Raw genomic sequence first — 26504 nt, forward strand, 5'->3', positions numbered from 1 at the left:
GCGCCCCATGAAGTTTTTCTACTCTGTCATATCTCTAATAATCATTTCTACAGTTATCCACTATTTTCATTTTGAAGTTACAAAGAATTTAGGTAACTTTCCCAAGTAAGATACTTGGCCAAGATTTAAACTTGTCTTTTGAATTCCAGACCATTTCCCCTTTCCCTGCTGCTTTATGGATTGGTTCTATACTAGCAAAATGTGTAAAGATGATAGTGAATTAATTTAGGAGGCATTTCTTCACCCATAAAATCCGTTTAAAGTAAACAGGTTATTTAAACATTTATTGTTGCAAATATTTGAAGAAATATGTAAATAAGCAAGATATTATTTTATTATTACTTTGTCTACTTCCAAGCAGATCTGGGATCGTGAAAAATAATTTTATACTAGTTGAACAAAAGCTCACCCTGGAAGGCTTCTGACCTAACTAGGAAAGGAACTTAGGGCCGTTACACATGAAATAGGTTCTTGTGAGGTCTCCAAGTCACGTTTAAGTTTAGGGAGGTGTAAATATGATCTGTGAGTTTTGGTTTCCCAGTATAATTCAGGCATCTTGTTTGAATAGAGTATTTTTGTTATAAGACTGGAAGATTCATTTGTCTCTAGTCTAATTATGTGTTGGCACCTATCTGCAGGTTATTCAGTTTTAGATAGTACTTTACTTAGATTATAACTTATTCTTTTGACCCTAAGTTGTTGTAATAACCATTGTAATCATCATCAAAAAGCGAAGAAATATTTCACTAGGGAAAAAAAGGCAGGAGTCTGTGTTGGAGCATACTATGCTGACATCCTTAGTTACATGAAATTGTTGTGATTTCAAGCTTACTCGGACATTAGGGAATAATAATTCTTGAATTAGTTACCCATACTTTCCTAGTATTTTAGTTTATTGTAATTGCCAAATTTGGTTTCTCAAAAATGAGACGAATACTATTATCTCCACATTTCAATACTACTGACAGTTGATCAGGTAAAGAATGATATGTGCCATGGGGAAGCTGAATATATTTCTTCAGATAATAAAATGAGGTTAAGTTCATTTGCTGTATGGCTAAGATTTGACTTAGTTCTTGGATTTTATTAAAGTGTGTTATATTATTTCATGACATAATGATTCTCCTTAAAATGATCACAAAACAAATGATGAATAAGGCCCCTAATAGGTAAAAGTAATGCATTATATCAAACTAGACAATGACACACACAGTTGAAAAATATATCAGCTTAGTTTATTTGAGTTATGCCAGAAAGCTAAGATTTTTATGTTACTGTGTAAGAGTGAATAAGTAAAAACAGGTAACACTATGTTACAAATTTAATTCAGGCTTTAGAGAATAATTTTTTGAGATTGTTAAGAAAGAACTGATATGAAACATGACAAACTATAACCAGCAGACTAAATTTAGTCTTATTTGATACTGAATTGGGGGAAATTTTGAAAAATACATAAAATTACAGAATTGACTATTATCACTATTTGTTCATATATCTGTGTAATCCTTTAAAAATAAAAATAAAAATTAAATCTTACAAAGTTGGAGCTCTCTTTCTCCCCTATTCTCAGCATCTTTCTCCAACTCCATATCCTGCCCTAACCCCAAGCCAACCCAGGCCAACTGCTGTCAGTGATATTTTGAGGGTTTTTTTTTTTTTCATTTATAAGTATTTTTGTCAATTGTTATTTTATTTTAATTTTTTTATTTGAGTATGGTTGACACACAATGTTACATTAATTTCAGGTATACCACATAGTCATTCAACGTTTCCATACATTACACCGTGCTCACAAGTGTAGCTACCATCTGTTACCAGACAACACCATCACAGTACCATTGACTATATTCCCTGTGCTGTGCCTTCTATTCCCATGAGTTATTCATTCCATAAGTAGGAGCCAATATTGTTTTTAAATCTTTACATAAATGTGTCTCTATTAACATTATGTAGTAAGCTTTAATTTTAAACTTTACATTTATTGTATTGTGCTATATACATCATTATGCATCTTGATTCTTTTTACTCATTAGCATGTTTTCAGATCCATCCACAGTGAAAAGCACTGAAATGGTTCATTCCTTTTAACTTCTTTTTTTTTTTTTTTTAAAGATTGTATTTATTTATTTTAGAGAGAGAATGAACATGAGAAGTGGGAGGGTCAGAGGGAGAAGCAGACTCCCTGCCGAGCAGGGAGCCCGATATGGGACTCGATCCCAGGACTCCAGGATTATGACCTGAGCCGAAGGCAGTCACTTAACCAACAGAGCCACCCAGGTGTCCCATTCCTTTTAACTTCTAAATAACATTTCATTGTATTGATAGGTTTTATTTATCTCTTTGCATATTGAAGTACACAAAGTTTGTCTCCTGACGCCGATTTTCTAGTAAGGCACTTACCTGGAGAGAGTAAAGGTGTTTCTTCAAGAAAATCTGAAAAAATAAGCCCTGTGGTAATCTAACATAAGAACTTAATCCTGTGATTATATGGAATGTATCTCCAGATGTGTATTTATTTTTATAATTATGTATATAAATAAAATTATTTCTTAATGTCAGAGTTAAATAAAAATAGGAACATTGGTAATCATCCTTCTTGTCTCATTTTCTACTTGTCAGATACCTCACGTTGAAAGGCCCTTTTTTGTGGAACTGTATGAAGTAAGTGCTGGAGCAGCAATAAACAATAGTGCCAGATTTGCACCGATTAAATTCTTACAGAGTGACGAACCTCCAAGCCTCGTGTATTTTTCTGTGGGTTCTCGGCTGCCAGTGGCTCATAGGAAGGCCACTTTAATCACTTTGCAGGTGGCCAGAGATTCTGGGACAGGACTGATGATGTCTGTTAACTTCAGTACCCAGGTGAGCATGGAATATCTAGATTAGGGTTTTCTTCTTTACCTGTAGCTTATATAATGAGAAAGAATATTTGATAACATGATTTTCTCATGATACTATCATAATTCACCCTGTGCTTATTACATTAAACTTTATTCTTGAAACAGTTCAGTTGTTTAACTTTGGTCATGTTTTAAGGTGATAGTCTTGTATTTCTTTTTTTTTGAAAAAGGTGATAATACAATGCAAAGTGTTTTTATATGAATCCGTTCTATAAAATCTTTAGGGAGCTAAAATTTTTCCAGAATGTAACTTTGAAAACCCAGAAACAAAAAGTTAAGAATCTTTGTTATGTTCTGTATCTGAACTGGTTGAAAATCTCCTTCTCCAAAACATTACACGCTAATTGATCTTTAGGGTTCTTTAAATCCCTGATTTCATGAGGTCTCCCTGCCATTTTTCACATCCTTCCTGTTAGGGGATCTTGGGGAAGCAAGAGAGTAGGTGAGTAACCAGGGACTCAGAAGAGCAATACTGTGTAACACTAAGTGACCAGACCCTGGACTTGGTCCAGATAACGCCATCAACATTTCTAGCATTATTTTTTAAACTTTGTTTTAGCAGCCATACTCTAATATTATATTAACACAAAAGTATGTATCTACTCTGCTTAAAACACATTTGTGGGGATTAGAGCATGCCCACTTTAGCTCTCTACCCCGCCTTTTTTCCCTTGACTCATCTAACTCAAAGAAATCCACAGTTTGGAAACCACCATTCTGGTCAATGCTGCCATTCCCCCTCTCTCAAGATTCCAACCCTGGAGACTCTTTAGGCCTCTAGGTTTCAAAGGTGGTTGCTGTTGTATTAACAGCATAGAGATTTGAACCAAAGCTGTGCATAGTGAACTGTCTGGAAGCTTGCCAGGCAGAAAAGCTGGGCTTTGTGACAGTCCACAGCTTGGAAAATAAGAAGGTAAAACTCTCTATTATATGAGACTCTAGAAAAATACTCCATTCTCAATAGCCTTGAAGTGAGTGTTATGAAGCCGAAGAGAGGTATTTTGATTCATAGTGGGAGATTCTCATATTTTTTTTTTTCTTTTGAGCTTTGAAGATAGGAAGAGAAATGGGATAAAATACATGCTTCATTCTTCTTCTCCCATGAAATCCATATCATCATATGCTCACTACTTTGTAGAGGGGAAGAAGGGGCACTGGAGATGAAGGAGAGAGGATAAAGAGATTTGAGGCACATTATCAACTAGTTCATGCACTCAAATGAGAGTGAGATTCAGGTCGCCATAATAAGAATCTAAATGCTAGTATCTCTATCAGAGTTACTTACAGTCTTTCTAGATTCGTCATAAATGATTCCTTGAAAAACACATGCTGTCACTAGCATGTAACTCATACCATTTTTATAACACTATAAAAATCAACATGAAGGGTCCCTGTGGTGATGAAAGTGTTCTGTATGTTGACTTTATCGATGTGAATATCCCGGTTATCCCAGATAAAAGATAATATCTTTTAGTTCTGTAAGATATTACCAAGGACTGCTATTGAATAAAGGGTGCAGGAGATCACTCTCTATTATGTCTTTTAACTGCATGTGAATCTATAATTATCTCAAAATTTAAAAAAATTAATTGAAAAATAGAAATGAAACTCTCACCTCTCTGGTATTAATTTATTTTCCTGTTTCTTCATTGCCAGCGCATTTTCTCCCTCTGAATGCTGGGCATATTACTGGAAGACAAAGATGCAAAATTCCCTTTTCTTGTAGCTGCCAGGAATGAGGAAGTAATTATGGACCAAGTTACTATTCTGTTACAAAGATATCAATTTTCACTTTACTTTAAGTAGATTATAATAATATAGTTAAAACAGGAGCTGTAGCATACATACCCTTTGACAGGTTACCATTCCTAGTACATAAATACTATAGTCTTAACATAAATTCCCTTGTATCTGTGTATTTGTGACATAAAGGGATATGAAGATTTGAGATAGTAAAAATATAACTGACTCTAGTTATCTTTAAATAGGCCTATACATAAGCCATATTTGAAAGCCAGTTCCAAGTACTTTTATTTATGTATGCTTATCCTATAGCCCAAAGCACACAAGTTCAAGAAAGAGTATGACTTTTCTTCTTCTTCTCCCATTACCTATGCTATTCAGAGGATATAGCTATCTTGATTTTTGTCATTGCTTTTAAATTGCATAATGCTTTTTATGTTAATTATGTGCTTTATAAACGCAAGAACATTTTGATTATTCCATTCCCTTTAAAAGTGAATTGTGAAATAAGTTCTATCAGATTTCTATGTGTGTGTGTGTGTGTGTACATATATATATATATATACCTTTAACAGATACATGTAATAGATACATATACATGTAATAGATACATATACATGTATATAGATATCAGATCAGTATATAGATATGCAGTTTATACTCACAAAATCACTACCATCTGGTTTAAGTAATCCGGCTTTACCGGAATCCTAGAACTGGCCGCGGTGAACCCTTCTCTGATACTGTTCTGCTTCTCTTGTAAGATAACCTCTCCACTTCTTGCAGATAACCTCCACCCTGAATTTCATGCTGAATTATTCCCTTGCTTTTATTTATAGTTTTATCACCTACCATGTGCTGTTTAGTTTTACCTCTTTAGGAAACTATGCACTTGAGATTCTTCCAGCGGATTGTTTTATGGTGTGCTTCTTGTGCTCAGCATGATTTTAAGGAATACCCATGTTGATGTGTGTAACTCTCACTTTTTTCTGTTACATGGTATTCCAGTGGATACTGTATCCATTCTGAAGTCAGTCTGCTTTTGTGTTGTTTCCTTCAGGGAAGCTTTGTTTTGTTTTGTTTTGTTTTCCTACCACTGTGCTGCAAATGCTCTTGAAAATGCTTATCTCCATCCACTTTTCATTTTTTGACAAAAATGATCACTTCCTTCCAGAAGCATGCTCTTCTCTTGGCCATCTGGAACACTGCTTTTTCCTATTCTTTACCCTTCCCTCACTGGCAGCTCCTTTCTGTGGCCTGAAGTATTCCTGACCAGCCAATATTGGGGGCCACCTAGATCCTTTCTCCAGGCTAGGCCACCCAAATCTGTTTTCTTTAAATATCATCTACAAAATGAGAACTCCTGTGGTTTTTACTGCTAACCTCATTACCACCCATGATCTCAACTTATATTTGATTGCACATACTTGACATCTTTATTTGAATGTCTAAAAGGCATTCCACGCTTACTGTGAATAATAAAGAACTCTTGATTTCTCCCATAACAGTGTTTCCCTGTTTCCCATCATTCACTTAGGCAAAGAGTTATCCCTGTTCTCCTCTTCTTCTCCACCCAGCATTGAATTAACGAGAAGGTCCTACCGACTCTAGTTCATTATATATTTCCACTCAGAGCACCTCTTACTCTTCCACTCCTACAACCTTATTCCATGCTACCACTGTGTTTTGCATGAAGTAATACAAAAATGTCCTATCTCTTCTCCCTGGGCCTATGCTCATTCCTTGCTCTAGCCAGAACACTCATGAAGATCTGAAATAAAATGTGTTATTCTCCTGCTGGAATTCTCCAGTGTCTTCCTGCCATGCTTTATATGATGAATGTATATGGTCTGACCCTGCCTACCTCTCTGATGTCAGCTTCTGATACCTTCATCCTTCTAATCAGGCTGACCTTCTGGTTCTTCCTCTAATATTCTAAGATGATTCCCATTTCAGGGCTTCTGTAATTGCTCTTCCTTCTGCCTAGAATACTTTCCCCCAGATCCTTATATGGTCTGTTTCCATCACTAAAGTCTCTGCTCAAATATCACAGCAGGAGCTTCTGTGACCAGCAGTATTAAAACAGTACCCTTACCATCACCCTATATTGCCTTACATAGTCTTATTTTTCTTCAAAAATTCATCTTTGTGTAATATTACATCATTAATTCTGTAACTTTTGCACTACCTGTATCTTCTGATACAGAGGTTCCATGAATGTAGACATTCTGATGTTCACAGCTATAGCCACAGTATTCCCCCCTGGCACATACTAGGAGTTTAATATAGATATATCTATCTATTCAACAGATAATCTGTTGGCTCAGTAGTAAATAAATGTATATTGCCTTTGCTCTTTTTTAAGAAAAGATTTATTTATTTATTTTAAAGAAAGAGAGGGAATGCAAGTGCACATGCTCAATGGGAGGGACAGAGAGAGTGGAAAGAGAGTCCCAAGTAGACCCTGTGCTGAGCATAGAACTTGAAGGCCTTGATCCCACCATCCTGAGCTTACAACCTGGGCTGAAACCAAGAGTCAGACACTCAGCTGACTGCACCACCCAGGCACGCCTCTTTTGTTCTTTCTTGACTACGTTCCCATGCTTCACTTAAAAAACAAACAAAAAGACAAAATCCATTTCAATAACCATGGTTTGAAGAAATTCACAAGTCTATATGGCCAGAACCTTATTCTTTAAGGTATTTTCACAACTAATGTGTAACCACCAGGATACCAGTTTCTTCTGCTTCCTCCTGCTTCCTCTCTTCCTTCTTTTTACTCCTCTAAACTCCCACCTTCCCAAACTTTGTAGGTGAGAATGAAAACATAAATACTCCTTCTTTCCCTCTATATTGCCTGCTGTTATGCAGCCTGTGTTGTCTAGAGCAGTGTTTACAGCATGTTCACAGTTGCAGAACTTCTGCGAGGCAGTAATGCCATTTTTTTTCTCATCCCCATCCTCTGTCCTAAGGCATCTGTCTTTCCTAACATCATCACTGTGATGTGTATTTATTTCTCTGATTTATCTCAGAAATATAAAACCCCATGTTTTAGTGTTCATGGTGCTGTAGCCCATCAGTTTAAGAGAAATAGGATGTGTTTGAGAAGTAGGAATTTGTTCAGGAGAAAATAAGAGGTGTTACAGTTTCACTTCCATGGTGCTGTTTAATTTCTAGGAGTTGAGGAGCGCTGAAACAGTGGGCCGTACTCTGATCTCTCCAGCTCTTTCCGGGAAGGATTTTGTGAGAACTGAAGGGATGCTGGTCTTTGAACCAGGCCAGAGTAATGCCATATTGGATGTCATCCTAACGCCAGAGATAGGGTCTTTAAATCCATTTCCTAAACGCTTCCAGATTGTGCTTTTCGACCCCAAAGGTGGGGCCAGAATTGATCAAATGTATGGGACTGCTAACATCACTCTCGTCTCTGATGCGGATTCGCAGTCCTTCTGGGGACTTGCGGATCAGTTACAGCAGCCCCTGGATGGGGACATTCTTAACAGAGTACTCCACAGCATCAGCATGAAAGTGGCCACAGAGAACACAGATGAACAGCTCAGTGCCGTGATGCATTTAATAGATAAGGTAAGAAGCCCTTGTAAGCAGTAGCAGCTGGGTGAGTAAAATTTCATATATTAAAATATTAAAATAGTTACCATGTCAGTCATCATGACATTATGATAGGGTTAAGCTTCTGACCATAAGAGTGGAATTGATCATAGCTGACACTGTACTTTGGCTTGGAAGTGACTGATGTCTATCTGTGAACCCCAGTCTTAAATCTGGAGAGTGATCAGTAATCTACAGCATCAATAAAGACAGCCCAGTGTCTGACAAGGGGCATCAGATGTCAGAAGCTAAAAGCTCTTTCTGGTTCTCCAGAAAATGGATGAATCTCTGTTGAGATTGCATCTCAGTTTTTGAGTCTTCCATGGAACAGGTACTCCTGCCCTTTCCTTAGTCGCTGCCCCTCCTGCTTCTCCCTCAGTGAGGAGAAATAAGAAATGACCAGATGATTTCAGGCATTCAAATGGTGTGGAGTTAGATCAACCCGGTTTTATTTTTAACCCATTTATTTATTTATATTTCTGCAAATGATTAAATTAAATGGAGATATAAAATCCTAAAAATGTCAATAAAAGAAGAGATCTGAAAAGAATCATTTTTTTAAAAGATTTTATTTATTTATTTGACAGACAGAGATCACAAGCAGGCAGGCAGGCAGGCAGAGAGAGAGAGAGAGAGAGGGAAGCAGGCTCCCTGCCGAGCAGAGAGCCCGATGCAGGGCCCGATCCCATGACCCCGGGATCATGACCTGAGCGGAAGGCAGACGCTTTAACCCACTGAGCCATTCAGGCGCCCCTGAAAAGAATCATTATTAAAGGAAAAGATTCTTATGGGTATTTATTTGAGGCTTTTTAATCAAGATATTTCTTACCAACATATTTATATGTAAGTATGAAAAGCCTTGAACATATACATGTGAATCTATAAATACTGTATTTTTACATGGTGACCCTTTAAATACTTAAAATGCTAACAATGGAGTTTAGATTATCATGCCTATTTTACTCCTCATGCTGTCTCTTAAAATGTGACTCCTGGAGGATAGAAAAGCAAATTATAAAGCACACTAGCAAGGAGAGGAGGCCCTGCCAAATAGCTTGTAAAAAAAAAAAAGAGAGAGAGAGAGAGAGAAATGACTGCTATTTCATGCAGAGAAAGTTCTAGTGATAAGAATTCACTATGGGAAATATTGTTACTTAAACTTCCTAATGATGAAATGGCATAGGACAGTAACAAGTTGATTTTGGCCAAGAAGATGGAAAGAATGCACAGTGGCTACATTTTAGAAAACAAAACATTTTTTTTCATATGATTTAGGGAAGATAAGGACATTCTGCTCCTTTCCCCCCACCTGCCAATGAGTTATATAAGAGAGCTACATATTATTGGTCTAGAATCAACATTTCTTTAACAAGTGTTGTCAAGTAGTATATCTTGATTGGTTTTCATTGTATCTGTCATGAATAATGAAACTGAATTATTAAGAAACTCATATGGAAAAATGTAATTAACTTTTTTGAGTAACCTTTAGCAAACATGATTATTTTCAAATCATGTTATTGTTACTAAAATTTTTTTAATGTTGTGCCATATTGTCTTCTCAAATTCAATTTTTATGTGTGTGTCATTACTGAATTCTGGTTATTTGGGTAAATGACTTAATAATTTAATACATTTTATAATATATTTTATATAATGATCTATGTAATAATATATAAAGAAAACTGAAAAATTTTACTGAATAACATGAAACACTCAAGTAAATAGAAATCTTTGCCTTGTCCCACAACAGAAGGATTCAATATCATAAGGACAACAGTTTTCTGTAAATTAACCTGTAAATGCAACATAATCCCTATCAAAGCAGCAGTAAATTATTTTGGTTTTTTGTTTTATTTTAAAATTTTTATTATTTATATTTTTTAAAGATTTATTTATTTCTTTGAAAGAGAGAGAAGGGAAAGGGCAGAGGGAGAGTCTTTTTTTTTTTTTTTAAGATTTTATTTATTTATTTGACAGACAGAGATCACAAGTAGGCAGAGGTAGACAGAGAGAGAGGGGGAAGCAGGCTCTCTGCAGAGCTGAGAGCCCGATATGTGGCTCGATCCCAGGACTCTGGGTTCATGACCTGAGCCAAGGCAGAGGCTTTAACCCACTGAGCCACCCAGGTGCCCCTTTTGTTTTATTTTTTAACCTGCCATTATTGACTTGGAAGAATATACATGAGAGAATGGACAGAAACTTTATGAAAAAGAAGAAAAATGGTAGAGACCAAACCACACTAAATATGAAAAATATATTATGAACTTACAGTGATTAAAACAAGGTGATGCTGGTGTAGTGTTTGGGATATACATGTATCAAACAACTATTGGTTGTTTATCTGATATTTAAATAGAGTCACCTGTGCTTTTACCTGGCAAATATTCATATAGTCCATCCATACTTCATTCATATAAACCTCTAAGGTAGCCTCAAATCCAAGAGCGTAGAATAGGACTTCAAGTACTAGATTGAACTTCATTCTCTAAGGTCTTGTATTTTGAGTGACATTGTTTCATATTTGTAAGTTTTTTCCCCCTACATTCTAACTTCATAAAAATAGAATCTGCTCTCTATGTGTTTTTATATGAAGAACTTAATAAATCTTAGATATTGTTATACTCATCAGAAAGGACTACTTATTTATGTTTAGAAGAAGCAAATACTGTGCTGAAAAGAGCAACAGCTTTAAATAATTCACTCTAAAGATTTTCTGGATAAAATCCAGCTGTGACCTTGGGAAAATTTTTGCTATGACCTAATATTCTATCCCTTGATTTTCCTATGCATAGTACAATGAAAATCATTTAAAATTCTGTTGGTCACCTTAACAATAGTATCAGTCTCTTAAGACTGCTGGGTTTGATATACAAATTTTAGATTTCTCTGGGTTTTGGTTTCCAGATGATTGAAACTTGTAGAACATGAATCAGAACAGCATTGCCTCTAGTTTTGTGTTCTGGAACAATTGAATGAGCACAGGAATAATTTGTTCTATGAAAGTTTGATGGTCCCCCACCCCTAACAAAGTTCTTTTTATTTTTTCTCCTGGCAGTTTTAAAACCTTTCCTCATGCTTCATTCAGGTTTTCTACTTTTTTGTAAATCAACTTGAATAATTTGGGTGGGTTTTTGTTGTTGTTGTATTTAATATTATTTATTTATTTTTATGAACATATAATGTTTTATTAGCCTCAGCAGTACAGGTCTGTGAATCACCAAGTTTACACACTTCACAGCATTCACCATAGCACATACCCTCCCCAATGTCCATAACCCCACCCCCTTCTCCCTACCCCCATCTCCCTGACAACCCTCAAGTTTGTTTTGTGAGATTAAGAGTCTCTTATGGTTTATCTCCCTCCTGATCCCATCTTGTTTCATTTATTCCTTTCCTACCCCCTAAACCCCCAATGTTGCATTTCCACTTCCTCATATCAGGGAGATCATATGATAGTTGTCTTTCTCCAACTGACTCATTTCGCTAAACATAATACCCTCTAGTTCCATCCATGTCGTTGCAAATGGCAAGATTTCATTTCTTTTGATGGCCGCATAGTATTCCATTATATATATATGTATATACATATATATATATATACACTGCCTCTTCTTGATCCATTCATCTGTTGATGGACATCTATGTTCTTTCCATAGTTTGGCTATTGTGGACATTGCTGCTATAAACATTCAGGTGCACATGCCCCTTTGGATCACTACGTTTGTGTCTTTAAGGTAAATACCCAGTAGTGCAATTGCTGGGTTGTAGGGTAGCTCTATTTTCAACTTTTTGAGGGATCTCCATGCTGTTTTCCAGAGTGGCTGCACCAGCTTGCATTCCCACCAACAGTGTAGGAGGGTTCCCCTTTCTCCGCATCCTCGCCAGCATCTGTCATTTCCTGACTTGTTAATTTTAGCCATTCTGACTAGTGTGAGGTGGTATCTCATTGTGGTTTTGATTTATATTTCAGTTTGGGTGTTTTTTATTGTTGTTTATGTAAAATGGCCTTTTACAGTCAGAATATTTCATCCTATACTTTTTAATACCAGTTTTTTTTTCAAGAATTAATTTTTACATTTGGTATGTTTTATAACCATACTAATAGTGATTGACACTTATCTCGATTTTTTCTTTTCTGGTTTTGTATTTCATGCTTGCAATAATTTTGACTGACTTGACAACTAACTGTCGTCTCAGTCTGTGTTTTTAGTTTAGGACAAGCAAGTTGAGGGAGTGTCTTGAGTCCCATCAGGGAGGCTGTAACATGTGCCTCCTGGACTTCACCATTCACCATGTTCATGACCTCAGACAAGTTAGGCATCTTCTTTTTGCCTCAGTTTCCTTGTCTGGAAATAAAACAAAGGAATAGTAGCACCTCTTTGGTAGGATTATTGTGAACACCAGAGAAGTTAGGATAACATGCTGAAATCAGGACCCATACAAACCAGGAGTTTTTTATAGATGGCCTTTTGGCTTTATTTTTTGTGTGTTTTACTAAAGGAAACTTTGTGTTTCCCTTAAATATGAATGGAAGGTTGGGTGGTTCTAAAAACCTTAGATGACAGCTTTTTATTCTTAAAACTGTATGTTTCGCTCTGTTGACGTCTGGTATCTCATTTACAAAAAAGTCTGATGTCAGAATGAATTTTTGTTTCTCAGTTACTAATTTTTCTTTTTCTATATGGTTTCTGGTAGGATTTTTTTTTTAAACACTTGAAATAATGTTTAAAAATCACCCAGATGCATCTGGTGGTGTTTCTTTTTTGAGTATAAAGCAAGCTCTGCATTTTTAGACATGACTGTTTCTTTAGCTTATCAAGGAACTGTGGCCTTTCTCTCTCTCTCTCTCTCTCTCTTTTTGCTTCTACCAGCCCTGTTATATGCTTGTTGTATTTTATAGATTTGTTTTATTTATCTGTTTTATTTTCTCTGAGTTCTGGGAGCATTTCCTGAGCTTTTTTTTTTTTTTTTTTCATTTAACATTTCAGTTTGATTGTTTTGGGAATCTGTGGGCTGTTCCCTTTCTCTGTTGTAGCTTTTATTTGCTAAATTTTTACTTTGTTAACTTTTTACTTTGTTTCATTGCCATGTAAGTAAATAAATTTACTTTGTATCTTTTGCCATCTTTTCTTTACGCAGTATTCTCCATTCTTCCTTACTATCTTCTAGAAGGATATTCTTTTAGATCTTGAGTTCAGCTATTAGCTTGGCACTGTGTAAATTACAAGCTTTAAATATAATATGGAGAATATAGGCAACTTCCTCAATGAGCTCAACTGGTAGGAACAACAGACAAATCATTTCAGTGTTGTCAAAGATTCATTAATAAAGGTATGTGTAAGTTACAAAGAGAGATTATGTATATTGGCAAGTGGGGCACAGTATAGAAATCACAGAGGAAGTGATGACTAATTTGGATTTTGAAGGATTTATAGGGACATCTCAGGTATAGAAGAATAGTGGGATAACAAATCAATGGCTTTGCACCCATGCTTAGTCAGACAATAAAGATGTGGTCCCTGTCATTCTAGCAAGGAAAAACAAAATAAATCATGAAGGCCATTTTCCTCTTACTCTTCTTGTCCTGCAAACACAAATAATCTAGTTCTTTAAGGTAGGAAGGCTCATACTTCCAGATAAAGACAAGAGTACCGGGAGCAGCCGGCTACTCTTGGTTAGAAAAGGATTTTTTCATTTGATGATTAGACATGTAGTGGTAGATTGTGGCTTCTGTTCCTGGAAAGCCAGGTAAACAAGAATAATCTTTCTTCTATTGTTGGCAAATATTCTTGTATTTACTTCCTAAGTTGTAGAACAAAAGAGAAAGAATTTTTGGGATAGATATAAAAGTGAAATTACTTTTAATTCATGATGTTAATTATTGTAGTTAAAAATAAGTGATCCAAGAAACCTGGGGTTTTATCCAGTTATTAAATAAAAATTATTTTGCTGGTCATGACTCTTCTTTATAAATGATTATGCTTTTTTTAAAGTGGAAGTATGGGACACCTGGGTGGCTCAGAGGGTTAAAGCCTCTGTCTTCAGCTCAGGTCATGATCCCGGGGTCCTGGGATCGAGCCCCGCATTGGGCTCTCTGCTCGGCAGGGAGACTGCTTCCTTCCCCCCACCCCCCTGCTGCTTGTGATCTATGTCTGTCAAATAAATAAATAAAATCTTTAAAAAAAATAAAATAAATAAAATAAAGTGGAAGTGTACTTGAAATATAATTTTGATGCTGATTTTTCTTAAATTCATCAAGATTTCTTCTTTATTTTGGTAATTTTAATAACTGTTCATAAAGAACATGTACTGTACCATATGTACCATTAAACAGTTTTATTTTTGAAGATATTTGTTTATACTGATTTTTTTTTCTAGATATCTATTGAAGGAAAAAGCCAAGCATTCAGTATTGAAAATCGAAATCTTTTTTATGAGATTCTCTGTGCTCTTATTAACCCAAAGCGTAAAGACACTAGGGGATTCAGTCACTTCACTGAAGTGACAGAGAATTTTGCCTTTTCTCTGCTGACTGATGTTACCTGTGGCTCTCCTGGTGAAAAGTAAGTGTATTTTAATAATAGTACCCTATGTGTATTCCGTAACAGTTTGCGAAGTAATATGCAGTGCAAATTAACACTTAGATGTTGTAACTCAGGATTATATAGTCAATGAATAGTATCTTTTTTTTTTAAGATTTTATTTATTCATTCATGTGAGGGGAGGGGCAGAGCAGGAGGGACGGAGAGACTGCTCTGCACTCAGAGCCCCATGTGAGGCCGGATCCTAAGACCCTGAGATCAAGACCTGAGCCAAACCAAGAGTCAGATGTGCCACTTACTGAGCCACCCAGGAGCCCTAATGCATTGTATCTAAGGGGTAAATGAAATTTTTTTTTTAAGAAAACATGGTAACTCTGTCAAGAAAAATGAATTTATACTGTCAACAATACATTCCCCTTTTTTTGAAGGGCCTCTTAGGAATTAAAAAAAAGGATTGCTTACTCTCATGATAATAGATGATACATTCTTTTTTTTTTTTAGATGATACATTCTTAATAGGAAAAAAAAGAAGATGATTTCAACTTTTAGGCATGTTTTGATATGCTGTTGCAGTGGAGTTATAGTTCAGTTTCATCTATTGGGAAGCAGCTCTCCCAGTGTTGTTGAATGTCAGAGCAGTTTTTTCACAGTTAGAGTTTCATGGCAGAAAGCAAGCAAGAGGAAAAGGAAAAAATAAAATGTATTTGCATTCATTATCAACTCTATAATTAATTTTGTAACTGTTAGTATTCTTCAGAAGTCATGGTGTTTTAAATTGCATTCAGAAGGTAAATTGAATCACTGTAGTACAAAGACCTAAATATTTTTCACTTCTATTTGAGTTAACATAAAAATGGCTGATAATAGAAGTTGGTTAAAAACTGAGATTTCCTTCCAATTCTCAGAGTAATACATGTTATTTAAAAAACAGTGACTATTGGGGCACCTCGGTGGCTCAGTGGGTTAAGCCGCTTCCTTCGGCTCAGGTCATGATCTCAGGGTCCTGGGATCGAGTCCCGCATCGGGCTCTCTGCTCAGTAGGGAGCCTGCTTCTCTCTCTCTCTCTCTCTCTGCCTGCCTCTCCATCTACTTGTGATTTCTCTCTGTCAAAAAAAAACAAAAAACAGTGACTATTGGGGCACCTGGGTGACTCAGTCAGTTAAGCAAGTGACTCCGTTTGGACTCAGGTCATGATCTCATGGGTCCTGACATTGAGCCCTGCCTACTTCAGCCCCCGAGGGCTCAGCAATGAGTCTGCTTGAGATTCTCTCCCTCTGCCCCTTCCACACCCATGCACGCACGTGCTTTCTCTCTCTAAAATAAGTAAATCTTTTTAAAAAAAGTAATGACTATTAGAGCACCTGGGTGGCTCAGTGGGTTAAAGCCTCTGCCTTCGGCTCAGGTCATGATCCCAGGGTCCTGGGATCGAGCCCCACATCGGGCTCTCTGCTCAGTGGGGAGCCTGCTTCCTGCCCCCCTGCCCCGCCTGCCTCTCTGCCTACTTGTGATCTCTGTCAAATAAATAAATAAAATCTTAAAAAAAAGTAATGACTATTATTTAATGGGACATGTCTGATTAACAGTGCTTATATAAATCTTAAAACATTTATTATTTATTTGCTGATGAAGGCTGTCACCAGCACTTATTAAGTCACATTGAAATTCAGGGATATTTTGAAAACTATGTTTAAAAAATCTGACATAAGAGAAAAAAATTGAAATATTAAAAAAATAAAAATCTGGTGTAATAATTTAAGTCACCTATTTAGGGCCTTTTATGACCTTTAACAGGTTAATTAAAATATCTGTTGTACATGTAAAACTTTTAACTTTAGTTCTTAGATCATAAGATACATGAAGTTTAAAGAGAGTGTCAATCCAGACATAAAAGACTTATAAGAGAGATCAAGGAACAAAACAAGAAGAACAGATATTAACTGTACCTCTGCTCTAGTCCTGATGTTATATAAGATTGAACAATATGAAGTTGACTTTTTTTGTAGGTAAAATAGTATACACTATATTGGAAATTTCATATGGCTCAACATAATCCTCACTAAAAATTATACATATTTTATTCTTATAAAAGATCATTTTAAGCAGCTGGTCAAAGGTAGGGATAGAACTTTTACTATTCCTATCTGCAGATACAGATAGAGCTTGTCAAGGGTCACACAATTAGTTTTGGTGAGACTTCAATTCCAGGGCTGTCTGCCTCCACATCCCCTGCTGAGCATTATGCCTTGTGGTCAGAAGGGACTATAACCACTTGCTTTGTAACAGAATCTTTACTTCCAGCCCTGTGGCTATGAAGTGCCTCGAGCCTTTCATCCCAGGTTAGAGCCGGGGTATGAGGTGAGGTTAAGGTACAAAACCAGCATCATTTTACACTGTACTCTTAACACTGATGAGTGAGCCCTGAGTAGTAATGTTTTCTTAATGGGGTACGTCAGCAAAGCTCTTCATGCCCTTTTAGGAGGCCCCTTCTTTATCCCTCACAACTGGTGCTAAATGTTTGTCTGAGACCAGTGACCAGCAGTTTGGCTACTCAGTGCCTTTTATACGTATCTCCAGTGTCTTTAAAACCTCTGAAATGCATAATTTCTTTACTTCATTGCAAAAAGAGGCCACAGTGTGTGTGTGTGTGTGTGCGTGTGTGTGTGTGTGTGTGTGTGTGTGAAATGTCCTTCATTGTTTTTCTCTCTTGAATGGGGTTCGGTTATGTTGTCCAATGAAGTCAAATAGTTTATAGTTTTATAATTCCCCATAGTCTCAATCCTTTCTTTTTCTTTTTCTATATTTGCATAGATCACTAGAATATTGAGGTTGTTTTAGATGTGAACCATCTACCCTGCTGTGAATGTTGGTTTTCATATTTGTGTCCTCCGAGTCATAGGAGAATTCAAAAGAGTATAAGAAGCACAAAAAGAGTTACCTTTTCCGCCTTATTGCCTAATAAACTCCCAGACCTGAAATGGTATCTGGCATGTGATAGATTTTCAGTAGTTATGGTATAATGAGTGAATAGAATAAGTAAATGGATCAGTATGTTTCTTCCATGTGTTTCCTCTCTATAGACTTCCCTTTCCTTCTGAGTTGTCCAGGGGAAGGAGACAGCACATGCATTGGCAGCAGCCAAGAATAGTGTGGTGTGTTTGGGGAGACCATCAGCCTTTAAAGATTGAACATAGCATAAGCCAGGCAGCATTCGTAGGTGTGCGAGAGAATCAGACTCGGGATTTTAGAGATACCATGTTGAGGACAGTATTAAAGTTTAAAGAATAGAATAAATCAAGAGATAGGGAGACTACACAAGGAATAACTGTTCAGGTAACAGGGCTGAAACTGAGATAGGAACGTGGGGAGGATGGTAGCTTGAAAACAGTTAAGTGGTAGAATTCTCATAGAGGTGACAAGTGTGGAGAAGAAGAGAGTGCTCAATACTAGTTTGTTTGTTTTTACTTTGAAAACTAAAGTTGGAGGCCATTCTGATATGTGTTATTTATATATCACCTTAAGCAGTAGTCAGGAGCAGCTGCTGAGAGTGAAAGATTTGGGAATTGAGCAGGGATGTTGAGGAGGTTGATGACTTCTGGAACAATTACTTGGAAGCCAAGTAAAAACAGTGTCAAGAGGCACTGAGGGCACAGCTGTAGCTGTTCACTGGATCAGTAGTGGTCCAGTCCACATATGCATGTGGGGTTCTCCCACTCACTTCAGCCAGGATGTAAAGCACATTGTGGGCTGAACACTGTGAGTGTAGTAGAAGGCATGGACACAGGAAGTTACAGGGTCAGGGAGAGTATAGTCATTTGCCAGGGAGAGGGCCAGTAATCTGGCCTGCTGTTGTCAGGGCTGGGTAGAGTCACTGTGCATGTTAGATTGGTCTCAGTATTCCAAGATACTGGAGTCCAGGATGGCACTGATGGGCTAAATCCCAGGAGACTCCAGGGAGCGTGGGGGAGAAGGTATGCAGCCATGTGGCTGAGGGTCACTGATCTCACTCACATTGTACCTGGTCAGGGGGTGCTGCAGTGGCAGCTTGGAGCTTTAGTCACCTGCGAAGATGTGGAACGCTGGATGGGGAGATTGAGAAGAGTTTTTGGTGAGCTGTTTTGAAGGGGCAGGTATTTTAGGAGGAGTCTTGGACAACAGGGGTCTAGAGCCTGGGTGAATGGCTGGAATAAAGATAGATATTTGAAGGCAGTGAATCAAATGTGATAGTTAAAGTTATGGAAGATATTTTTAAAATATTTTATTTATTTATTTGTTAGAGCAAGAGAGAGCAGGAGAGAGTGAGTGGGGGAAGGAAGAGAGGGAGAGGAGAGGGGAAAAGGAAGGAATCTCAAGCTGACTCCATACTGAGCAGGAGACTGACCCGGCGCTCCGTCTCGGGACCCTGAAATCATGCCTTGAGCCCAAATCAAGAGTTAGAAGCTCAACTGACTGAGCCACCCAGGGGCCCAGTGGAAGATGATGATGATGATGATGATGATGATGATGATTTTTAGAGAGAGGATTTAACTAGAGGAAAAAGCCCTTCCCCTTTCCTTTTCTTCCTCAGATTTTCCATTTAAAATTTTCTGCTCCATTTCCCAGGTTAGGGATTTTGACAAGATATCATTTATATCCACGATTCGATTTCAATACTCTCTGTCTACTGTGACCCATATAAGTTTTAACATTTAATGTATAATTTTCACCCTAACATCCTAATATTCTCCAAATGTTTCCAGGCAGATTTCAGATCTGATTTATTTTTGTATGTCTTCATTGTTCATAAACATGATGGGTCCAAGACAAGGTTTATTAGGTCCCTTGGGGGACTGGTTAAAAAACAAGACTCAGTAGAGCCCCCCGCCTCCTCTCCAGGCAAGGATTCTGATTTAGTCAGCCTGGGGTGTGATCTAGAAATCTGTATTTTTAAACACACTTCTAAGTGATTTCAACACACAATGAGGTTTGGAAGCGCTTTCAGTGAGTATAGGATCTTATACCTACAGTGTTTAAAACAGCATTGTTGAAAGGGCAAAGATCCCAGCTCCAGGCTATTTCTCTTACCAATCACATGATTTGATTCGAAATGCTCTGACAGATTAGAAGGAGATGAGGTAAACTCTTGATGAAAACATGCTCTAGGCATATAAGGTGGTATTTCTTAAAGCAGAGGTTTCAGTTTAGTGGTATGCTCTTTTCTCAATCTGTTCTACCAATGCTGATGTAACTAACACACAAAAAAGTACATTTTATAGCCACAGATTATATCTGATATCCGTGAAACAGCTTTCTAAAACCCATGTTTTAGATTACTAGGGGGAATCAGGCAAAAGGATGCACAAAGTGCTGTGCAAGAAATCACGACAGTTAGCCACAAAGGCACTAAAAGGGCATCGTCCTTACTGCCTCTGGGCTGGTAATGTCATAGCTACGCATAAAGAACAGGGCCCCTGTGTAATGCATTTTAATAAGTATAAGTGGCTATGCGTATATAAATGCATGCCATGTTAGCAGAGCCTTTGCTTTTCTGTTACAGAAGCAAAACCATCTTTGACAGTTGCCCATATTTGTCCGTCCTGGCTCTTCACTGGTATCCTCAACAAATCAATGGGCACAAGTTTGAAGGAAAAGAAGGTGATTATATTCGAGTTCCAGAGAGGTTATTGGAGGTTCCCGAGGCAGAAGTAATGGCTGGAAAAAGTACATGTGAATTAGTCCAGTTTACAGAGTATAGCAGCCAGCAGTGGTTTATAACTGGAAACAATCTTCATGCCCTGAAAAATAAGGTAATCTATCATTTAAAAAATTATGTGGTTGGAACCAGATTTTTCCTTAGCAGACACACTCTTCAGAATGCATTCACTTGATCAGATTTGTGGTAAGGACTACACATGGTGAGCTAATTATGAAATATATCCCTTTACGAACTCTTTGTAGAATGTGTAGTCTCAAATAGAGTTGGAAATACTTCCCTCATGTTTTATTGAGTAAAATATATACAGTGGGGAAAGTGAAAAATGTAGCCTTCACTAATAGGATATCGTATTATATTCTTCACTCATGATGAAGTCGGACAGTTAAAGTGAGCATTGTCAGCTGAAGGCCGCTCAGGAACTGAAAAGGAAGTAGAATGTTTGCAATGAAAAAACAATCAGATTCCCTGCATTCATAAGTCAGCTAATTACTTAAATAGTGGCCTTAACCAAGTGACTAGAGTAACTAGGAAAATGAATCAAAGTTCAGAATTCAGTCATGATGCTGACTTTAAAATACCACCCCCTTCTCTGTTCTTTGTGGCACGGCAGGTACTGTCTTTGAGTGTGAAAGGTCTGACTTCACAACCCCTGACGGACCACAATGAGGTTCTCTACAGGATTTATGCTGCCGAACCTAGGATTATCCCCCAGACATCTCTGTGTCTCCTTTGGAATCAGGCTGCTGCAAGGTACTGAATAATTCTTTAAAAATTCTTTAAATTCGCTCCTTCCCTGTTCTATTACAATGGAGTCCAATTTCTGTAGTGAACATAGAGGGTGACCTGAAGTGAGACTTTGGAGTGGAGAAGCATCTCTGCCATAGAAACGACAAAACAGTGAAGGAAGTGTTCTAGTTTTGCCCAGGTAACAAGTACAGCCCAACAGCTAACTATGTGTTTAACACACTGTTTACTTCTTTATTATTACCACTTCCTTGGGACCCAGTGTGACTTCTGCTCAATTCACATGACCTTTCTGTGGTTATTGGTTAATTTACTGGTCAGGAAAGGAAATTTTCTTTGCTCCTTCCATCGGGCTTATGGTTCTGGATCCGATGCTCTGTGTTTAGAGGGATTAGCAGGGATTTATAATTCTAGTCCACATATGGCTTGGGGTATATTTTGGAATTAAACCACACACAGGAATGGGAAGAAGAGAATAATTCTTCTGTAGAATCTCCTTGGACTAATCCGTCCTCAAGTTTCTGAGTCATTCCATTACCCAGAACTTAGTCAACGCGGGAGGATCAAGCTTTGCTGACCCAGAGGGTTTAGATCCAAATTGGTCACATGGTTCTGTTCATTTCTGACTTTCAGCTGCACAGACTGAAATATTAAATGCCTTTAACAGCTTTGTTGGGTAACCAACTGTCCTCCAAACTGCACAATTCTGGTTAGTCTTTTTCTTTGTGAAAAAATAATTTTCAGTTAAAATTTCAAATGCCCGGTGATAGATCTTAAACTTAATATACAGATACTGTGCCATCCTAATAACTCCTAATGAATGTTTCATACCTGCATCTGCAGCTGGGATTAAGTTTTATGTCCTTAGAAAAGTCAAGGATCCAAGAGGACCAAAGCAGTGGTCCCTGTGGAGCGTTCAGAGGCTTGGCACGGGACACTACATTTGCTGTAATCACGACAAAGATTTTGTGTTAGTATCCCGATCTTATAGCAGAAACATTTGAAAGAACCCTGGAAAGATTTTAGGTAATGTAACTGGCTTCAAAGTGGGGGGGAGGAGATTAAGAAGGAAACATGGAAAATCTTTTAAGGAACTTAGGTGGTTCAAAATACAAGGAATGGTGAAATGAGGAGGTGTGGAGAGTGCGCATGTCCATCTCCTGGGGTTTTCCAGTGCAAGGGAGGCGTGCCTTGTGATGAAAGCCTGGGGTGTATTGCTTCAGATTAGGCAGGAGCATGGCTCTGTTGGGAGAACCAGCTTCTCTGGTGTCAGGAATGTGTTTGCGGGTTCAGTGGTGTTGAGGCTGCTTCTTAAGGCATCTTGCTGGACTTGTTGTATCATGTCTAGGACAAGATGTTCCCTCCAGTGTTTTTTCTTGAAAATTGGTCTGCTTAATGCTTGAGTAAAGAACACTAAGTTCACAAAGTTATTTTTACTTGAAAAGCCATCTCGAATACCTTACGTGTTGATAAAAGAGCCGTTAGTGACCATTATGTTTTTGCCCTAGCTGGTTGTCTGACAGTCAGTTTTGCAAAGTGGTTGAGGACACTTCAGACTATGTGGAATGTGCCTGTTCATACATGTCCGTGTATGCAGTCTACGCCCAGACCGACAACTTGTCTTCATACAATGAAGCTTTTTTCTCTTCTGGATTTATATGTGTCTCAGGTTAGTCTCAGGTATTTTTGATTCAATAATTCTGAATATTTGTAAGAATGAAAGTCAGTTTTCCCATGTTTGCAAGATGCAAACATACTGTAATTCATCCGTACTAGGAGAAAATAAACTTTCCCATTGTCTTATTCATTACCTCATACAATGGATGTTTATAGAAGGCCAGATGTGTGCTGATCTAATGAATAATGAGGATATAATAAGGGATACAGTGTAATTCTATAATAAGGTATAATAAAGAACAAGATAGTTCCAACTCATAAGGAATATAATAGGTAGTGTGAGACAGAAGCTAGATAACAGAGAAGGATGAGTTCTTAGTGTGATGACATAGAGGGCAGATACTCCAATAGAATGTCAGGGTTGTCTGAGATAATATATACAAAGCATTTTATATTTTCATTTAAAAAACCAAACATACAACCTCAGAGTTCTAAATACACTCAACCACTGTGTTCAAAAATAAATTTGTCTTTCATCTTCTACATGAAAGCCCCATTTCTGGCAAGAATAGGAGCCTCAGTTGTATTAACATATGAGAAATTATTTACCTACACCTTAATTTTTGAGAACTGTAGGACTCTTCTCATTTGCTGTATTGATTATGTAGGTAGGACTCTGAGAGTTCCTTCAACTATATTTCTGTTCCCTATGCTCACTCATTCCGTGCTCTAAGTCATCCTTTACAGCCCCATGCTGCTTCTAGGAACAATGTCCTATACAGAGAACTGCATACAGGGTAACTCTGAAGCTAGATTGCCTGGATTCAATTCCTCATTCTGCTGGTGGCTTGGGCAAATTACTTATTTTCTCTATACCTTAGTTTCTCCATCCATAATAAATGATTTTAAATTGTATTACTGTAACAGGATGGTAAACATACTAACTCAGACATTTCGATATCCAACTTTAATAATGTTTTGTCTGTAAATGTAATTATCACTGCATTTAAGTCTTTTTTACTTGATGTGCAAACAATCCCTTTAATAATCTTTATTATGAAACTTTGTGGAGGTAGACACAAATAATTAATTATTATTCTTTGTCCTGGTTATTTAAAATCTTTCCACTATAATTTCATTTTATAAGATTTTACATTTCCCTTAATTTATCTTAATTTTAAACCTAATAGATTCAATAGCAAAAGTTAATAATTTCTCCTTCTTATTAACATCTTTTATAAGGATAACATTTCTTGCTTGATAGATTCTTCTAGGTCCATGTAGTTCCCAAATGAGATGGAGACATCCTATTTTATTTCAATGCTAATATATTTACAGAAGTTTCATAGATATAAAATAAAGCCAAAAGATAAAATGCTGCAGTAAAATCTAGATGAGATTTTATATATTCCTATTGAGACGTAAAACCAAGTACTGCTACCATGACCCACAGAAATCCCTTGCTTGATCTAAATATTGAACATCAGAGTTTTAAAAAACTGAAGAGAGAATGTTATCTTGATTTCTGTATTTCCTGGAAGAATTGTTAACTAATATATCTTTTTTTTGCAAAATGAACACTTACATGTCAGTTTCTGCTTTTCTTCCATTAACTTAGAGTCATATTTGAAATTACTGGGTTTATTCCTCTCTGTCCATGACATAATGTAGTGATTATTGCATGTTCTGTAGATCAGTAGGAGATACAAAGACAGCTTGTGTTAGTGTCTCAGTGTCATGGGAGGGTAACTGTCCAATCCTCTGATGGGCCCCAGGAAATAGACATGAGAATTTTATGTATCTTACATACACATTTCATTCATTCATTCATTCATGTATTTCAGTGTGGGGCTTGAGCTCACGACTCTGAGACCAAGAGCTGCATGCTCCACTCACTGAGCCAGCCAGGTACCCCTTCCACACACATTTTATAATTATGTCAGACCACACCAAATACCCATCTTTATTTGGAAGCAGTCTGACCAGCTCTTTTCATGAAACGTGGTGACATATAATTAGACAGGAAGTAAACCTTTTTATTTAAGTCAGGATAGATCACAGTGTGTACCTGCTCCGGTTCTAGTTTACAGGTCTGGTTCCTACACTAGAATAGAACCACTGAAATGGTCAGAGTGTGTGAAATGGGTGTACAAGGGCAAGGAGCTTAGTAATTCTCAGCTTAGAAAGATGAAGGATGGGGATATATACCTGTGGCTTTTAAAACTGTCAACCAGTTTACCAAATACCAAGAAATTAAGCAAAGGTTATCTTTTGAAGCTAAAAAGATATAAAAGGACAAGTGAATCAAAGCCACCCACTTAGTGTAACACCATGAAACTCACTTTCAGAGGGGGCTTGGAAGAAATACAGCTTAAAAGAACTTTAGATCATAATGCCATAATACCATAATTTTATAGTGTAATTATTAAGGATCCTGAGTGTGGTTTGAGGTACACAGGACTATCTGGAGGAAGCTTACCTTGCTTCCTGTAACTGTTAATGTACAAATATAGGCTATGGAGTCAGAATCATTGTGATTTTGACTTTTGCCTTTCACAATTCCTATGGCCTTAATCCATTTCAGTTTTAATATCAATATGAGAACTAGGTCTTATGTGATGCTCTTATGGCTGAGTCTCCTATGTGTGGAGCACTTTCTTTCTTTTTTTTTTTTTTTTTTTTTTTTAGATTTTATTTATTTGACAGACAGAGATCACATACTTGTGAGGGGCAGGCAGAGAAAGAGGAGGAAGCAGGCTCCCTGAGGAGCAGAGAGCCCGATGCGGGGCTCGATCCCAGAACCCTGGGATCATGACCTGATCGGAAGGCAGAGGCTTTAACCCACTGAGCCACCCAGGCACCCCTGTGTAGAGGACTTTTAAGCTGAGATTAGAGATGGACCAGAGACCTTACATTTATATCTTCTGTTCTTTTTTTTTTTCTCTCATGGTAAAGAGATCATTAACACGTTAGTCAAAGTAAAACCTTCCCTTTTAAATGGCTAATGGCTTTATTTACTTGACAGATTACTAAGTGTATACATGTCAACCCAATGTCAGTTTCACAGTTAAGTAACAGAAAAATAACCGTCCATAAATTGCTAATAATAAGACTTACAGGATAAATAAATCAAGATAATCTAAAGTCCTCTGAGGCATGCTTATTCTTTTGTCCAAGGTTTATTACATGACAAAACTATTTTAGTTATGTCTTTTATGTTTTACAAGCTGAGATTCTGATAGTTTTTCCAGAAAAAAAATTTTTTTACCAGATGCCACCCATTCATTTCAAATTATTTTTTAAAGTAAGAGATTCTTCCAAAATTTTGTGTTACATTCTTCCAAAAATATCAAGTTTATATTCACTGTAATCATTGTCCTAAAATAGCCATTGTGATTATAGGGAAAGGTATATCAAAACAGCTTCATTCTATCAAATGGGAAAGTAGTTTATTAACATGAAGAATAGAAAAAAAGTATTATTAGATTTTTAAAAAAAAATCCATTTGAAGAGATAACTGTGGATAGTAGATCAGAGAGATTAGTTTTAATTCTGACATGGCATAAAAACATTGGGTTGCTCTGTACATGGGGTATATTACTTAGGATGAAGTTGGCTGCAAGTAACAGAAGACAACTCACATTTCTTAAATAAACA

General features: G+C 37.1%; 1 protein-coding gene across 1 annotated transcript in view; it reads left to right on the forward strand.

Annotated features, from left to right (window-relative positions):
- The window catches only part of ADGRV1 (adhesion G protein-coupled receptor V1), a 544366-nt gene that overhangs the window by 228635 nt on the left and 289227 nt on the right, over window positions 1–26504 (forward strand). The window contains exons 77-82 of the mRNA XM_059175461.1: window positions 2620–2862; window positions 7821–8228; window positions 14631–14815; window positions 20328–20577; window positions 21097–21236; window positions 22739–22899. Coding sequence (XP_059031444.1) covers window positions 2620–2862; window positions 7821–8228; window positions 14631–14815; window positions 20328–20577; window positions 21097–21236; window positions 22739–22899 — 1387 coding nt within the window. The remainder of the gene's footprint in view (window positions 1–2619; window positions 2863–7820; window positions 8229–14630; window positions 14816–20327; window positions 20578–21096; window positions 21237–22738; window positions 22900–26504) is intronic.

The sequence above is a fragment of the Mustela lutreola genome, chromosome 5 (genome assembly GCF_030435805.1).
Source record: "Mustela lutreola isolate mMusLut2 chromosome 5, mMusLut2.pri, whole genome shotgun sequence".
Taxonomy (NCBI): Eukaryota; Metazoa; Chordata; class Mammalia; order Carnivora; family Mustelidae; genus Mustela; species Mustela lutreola.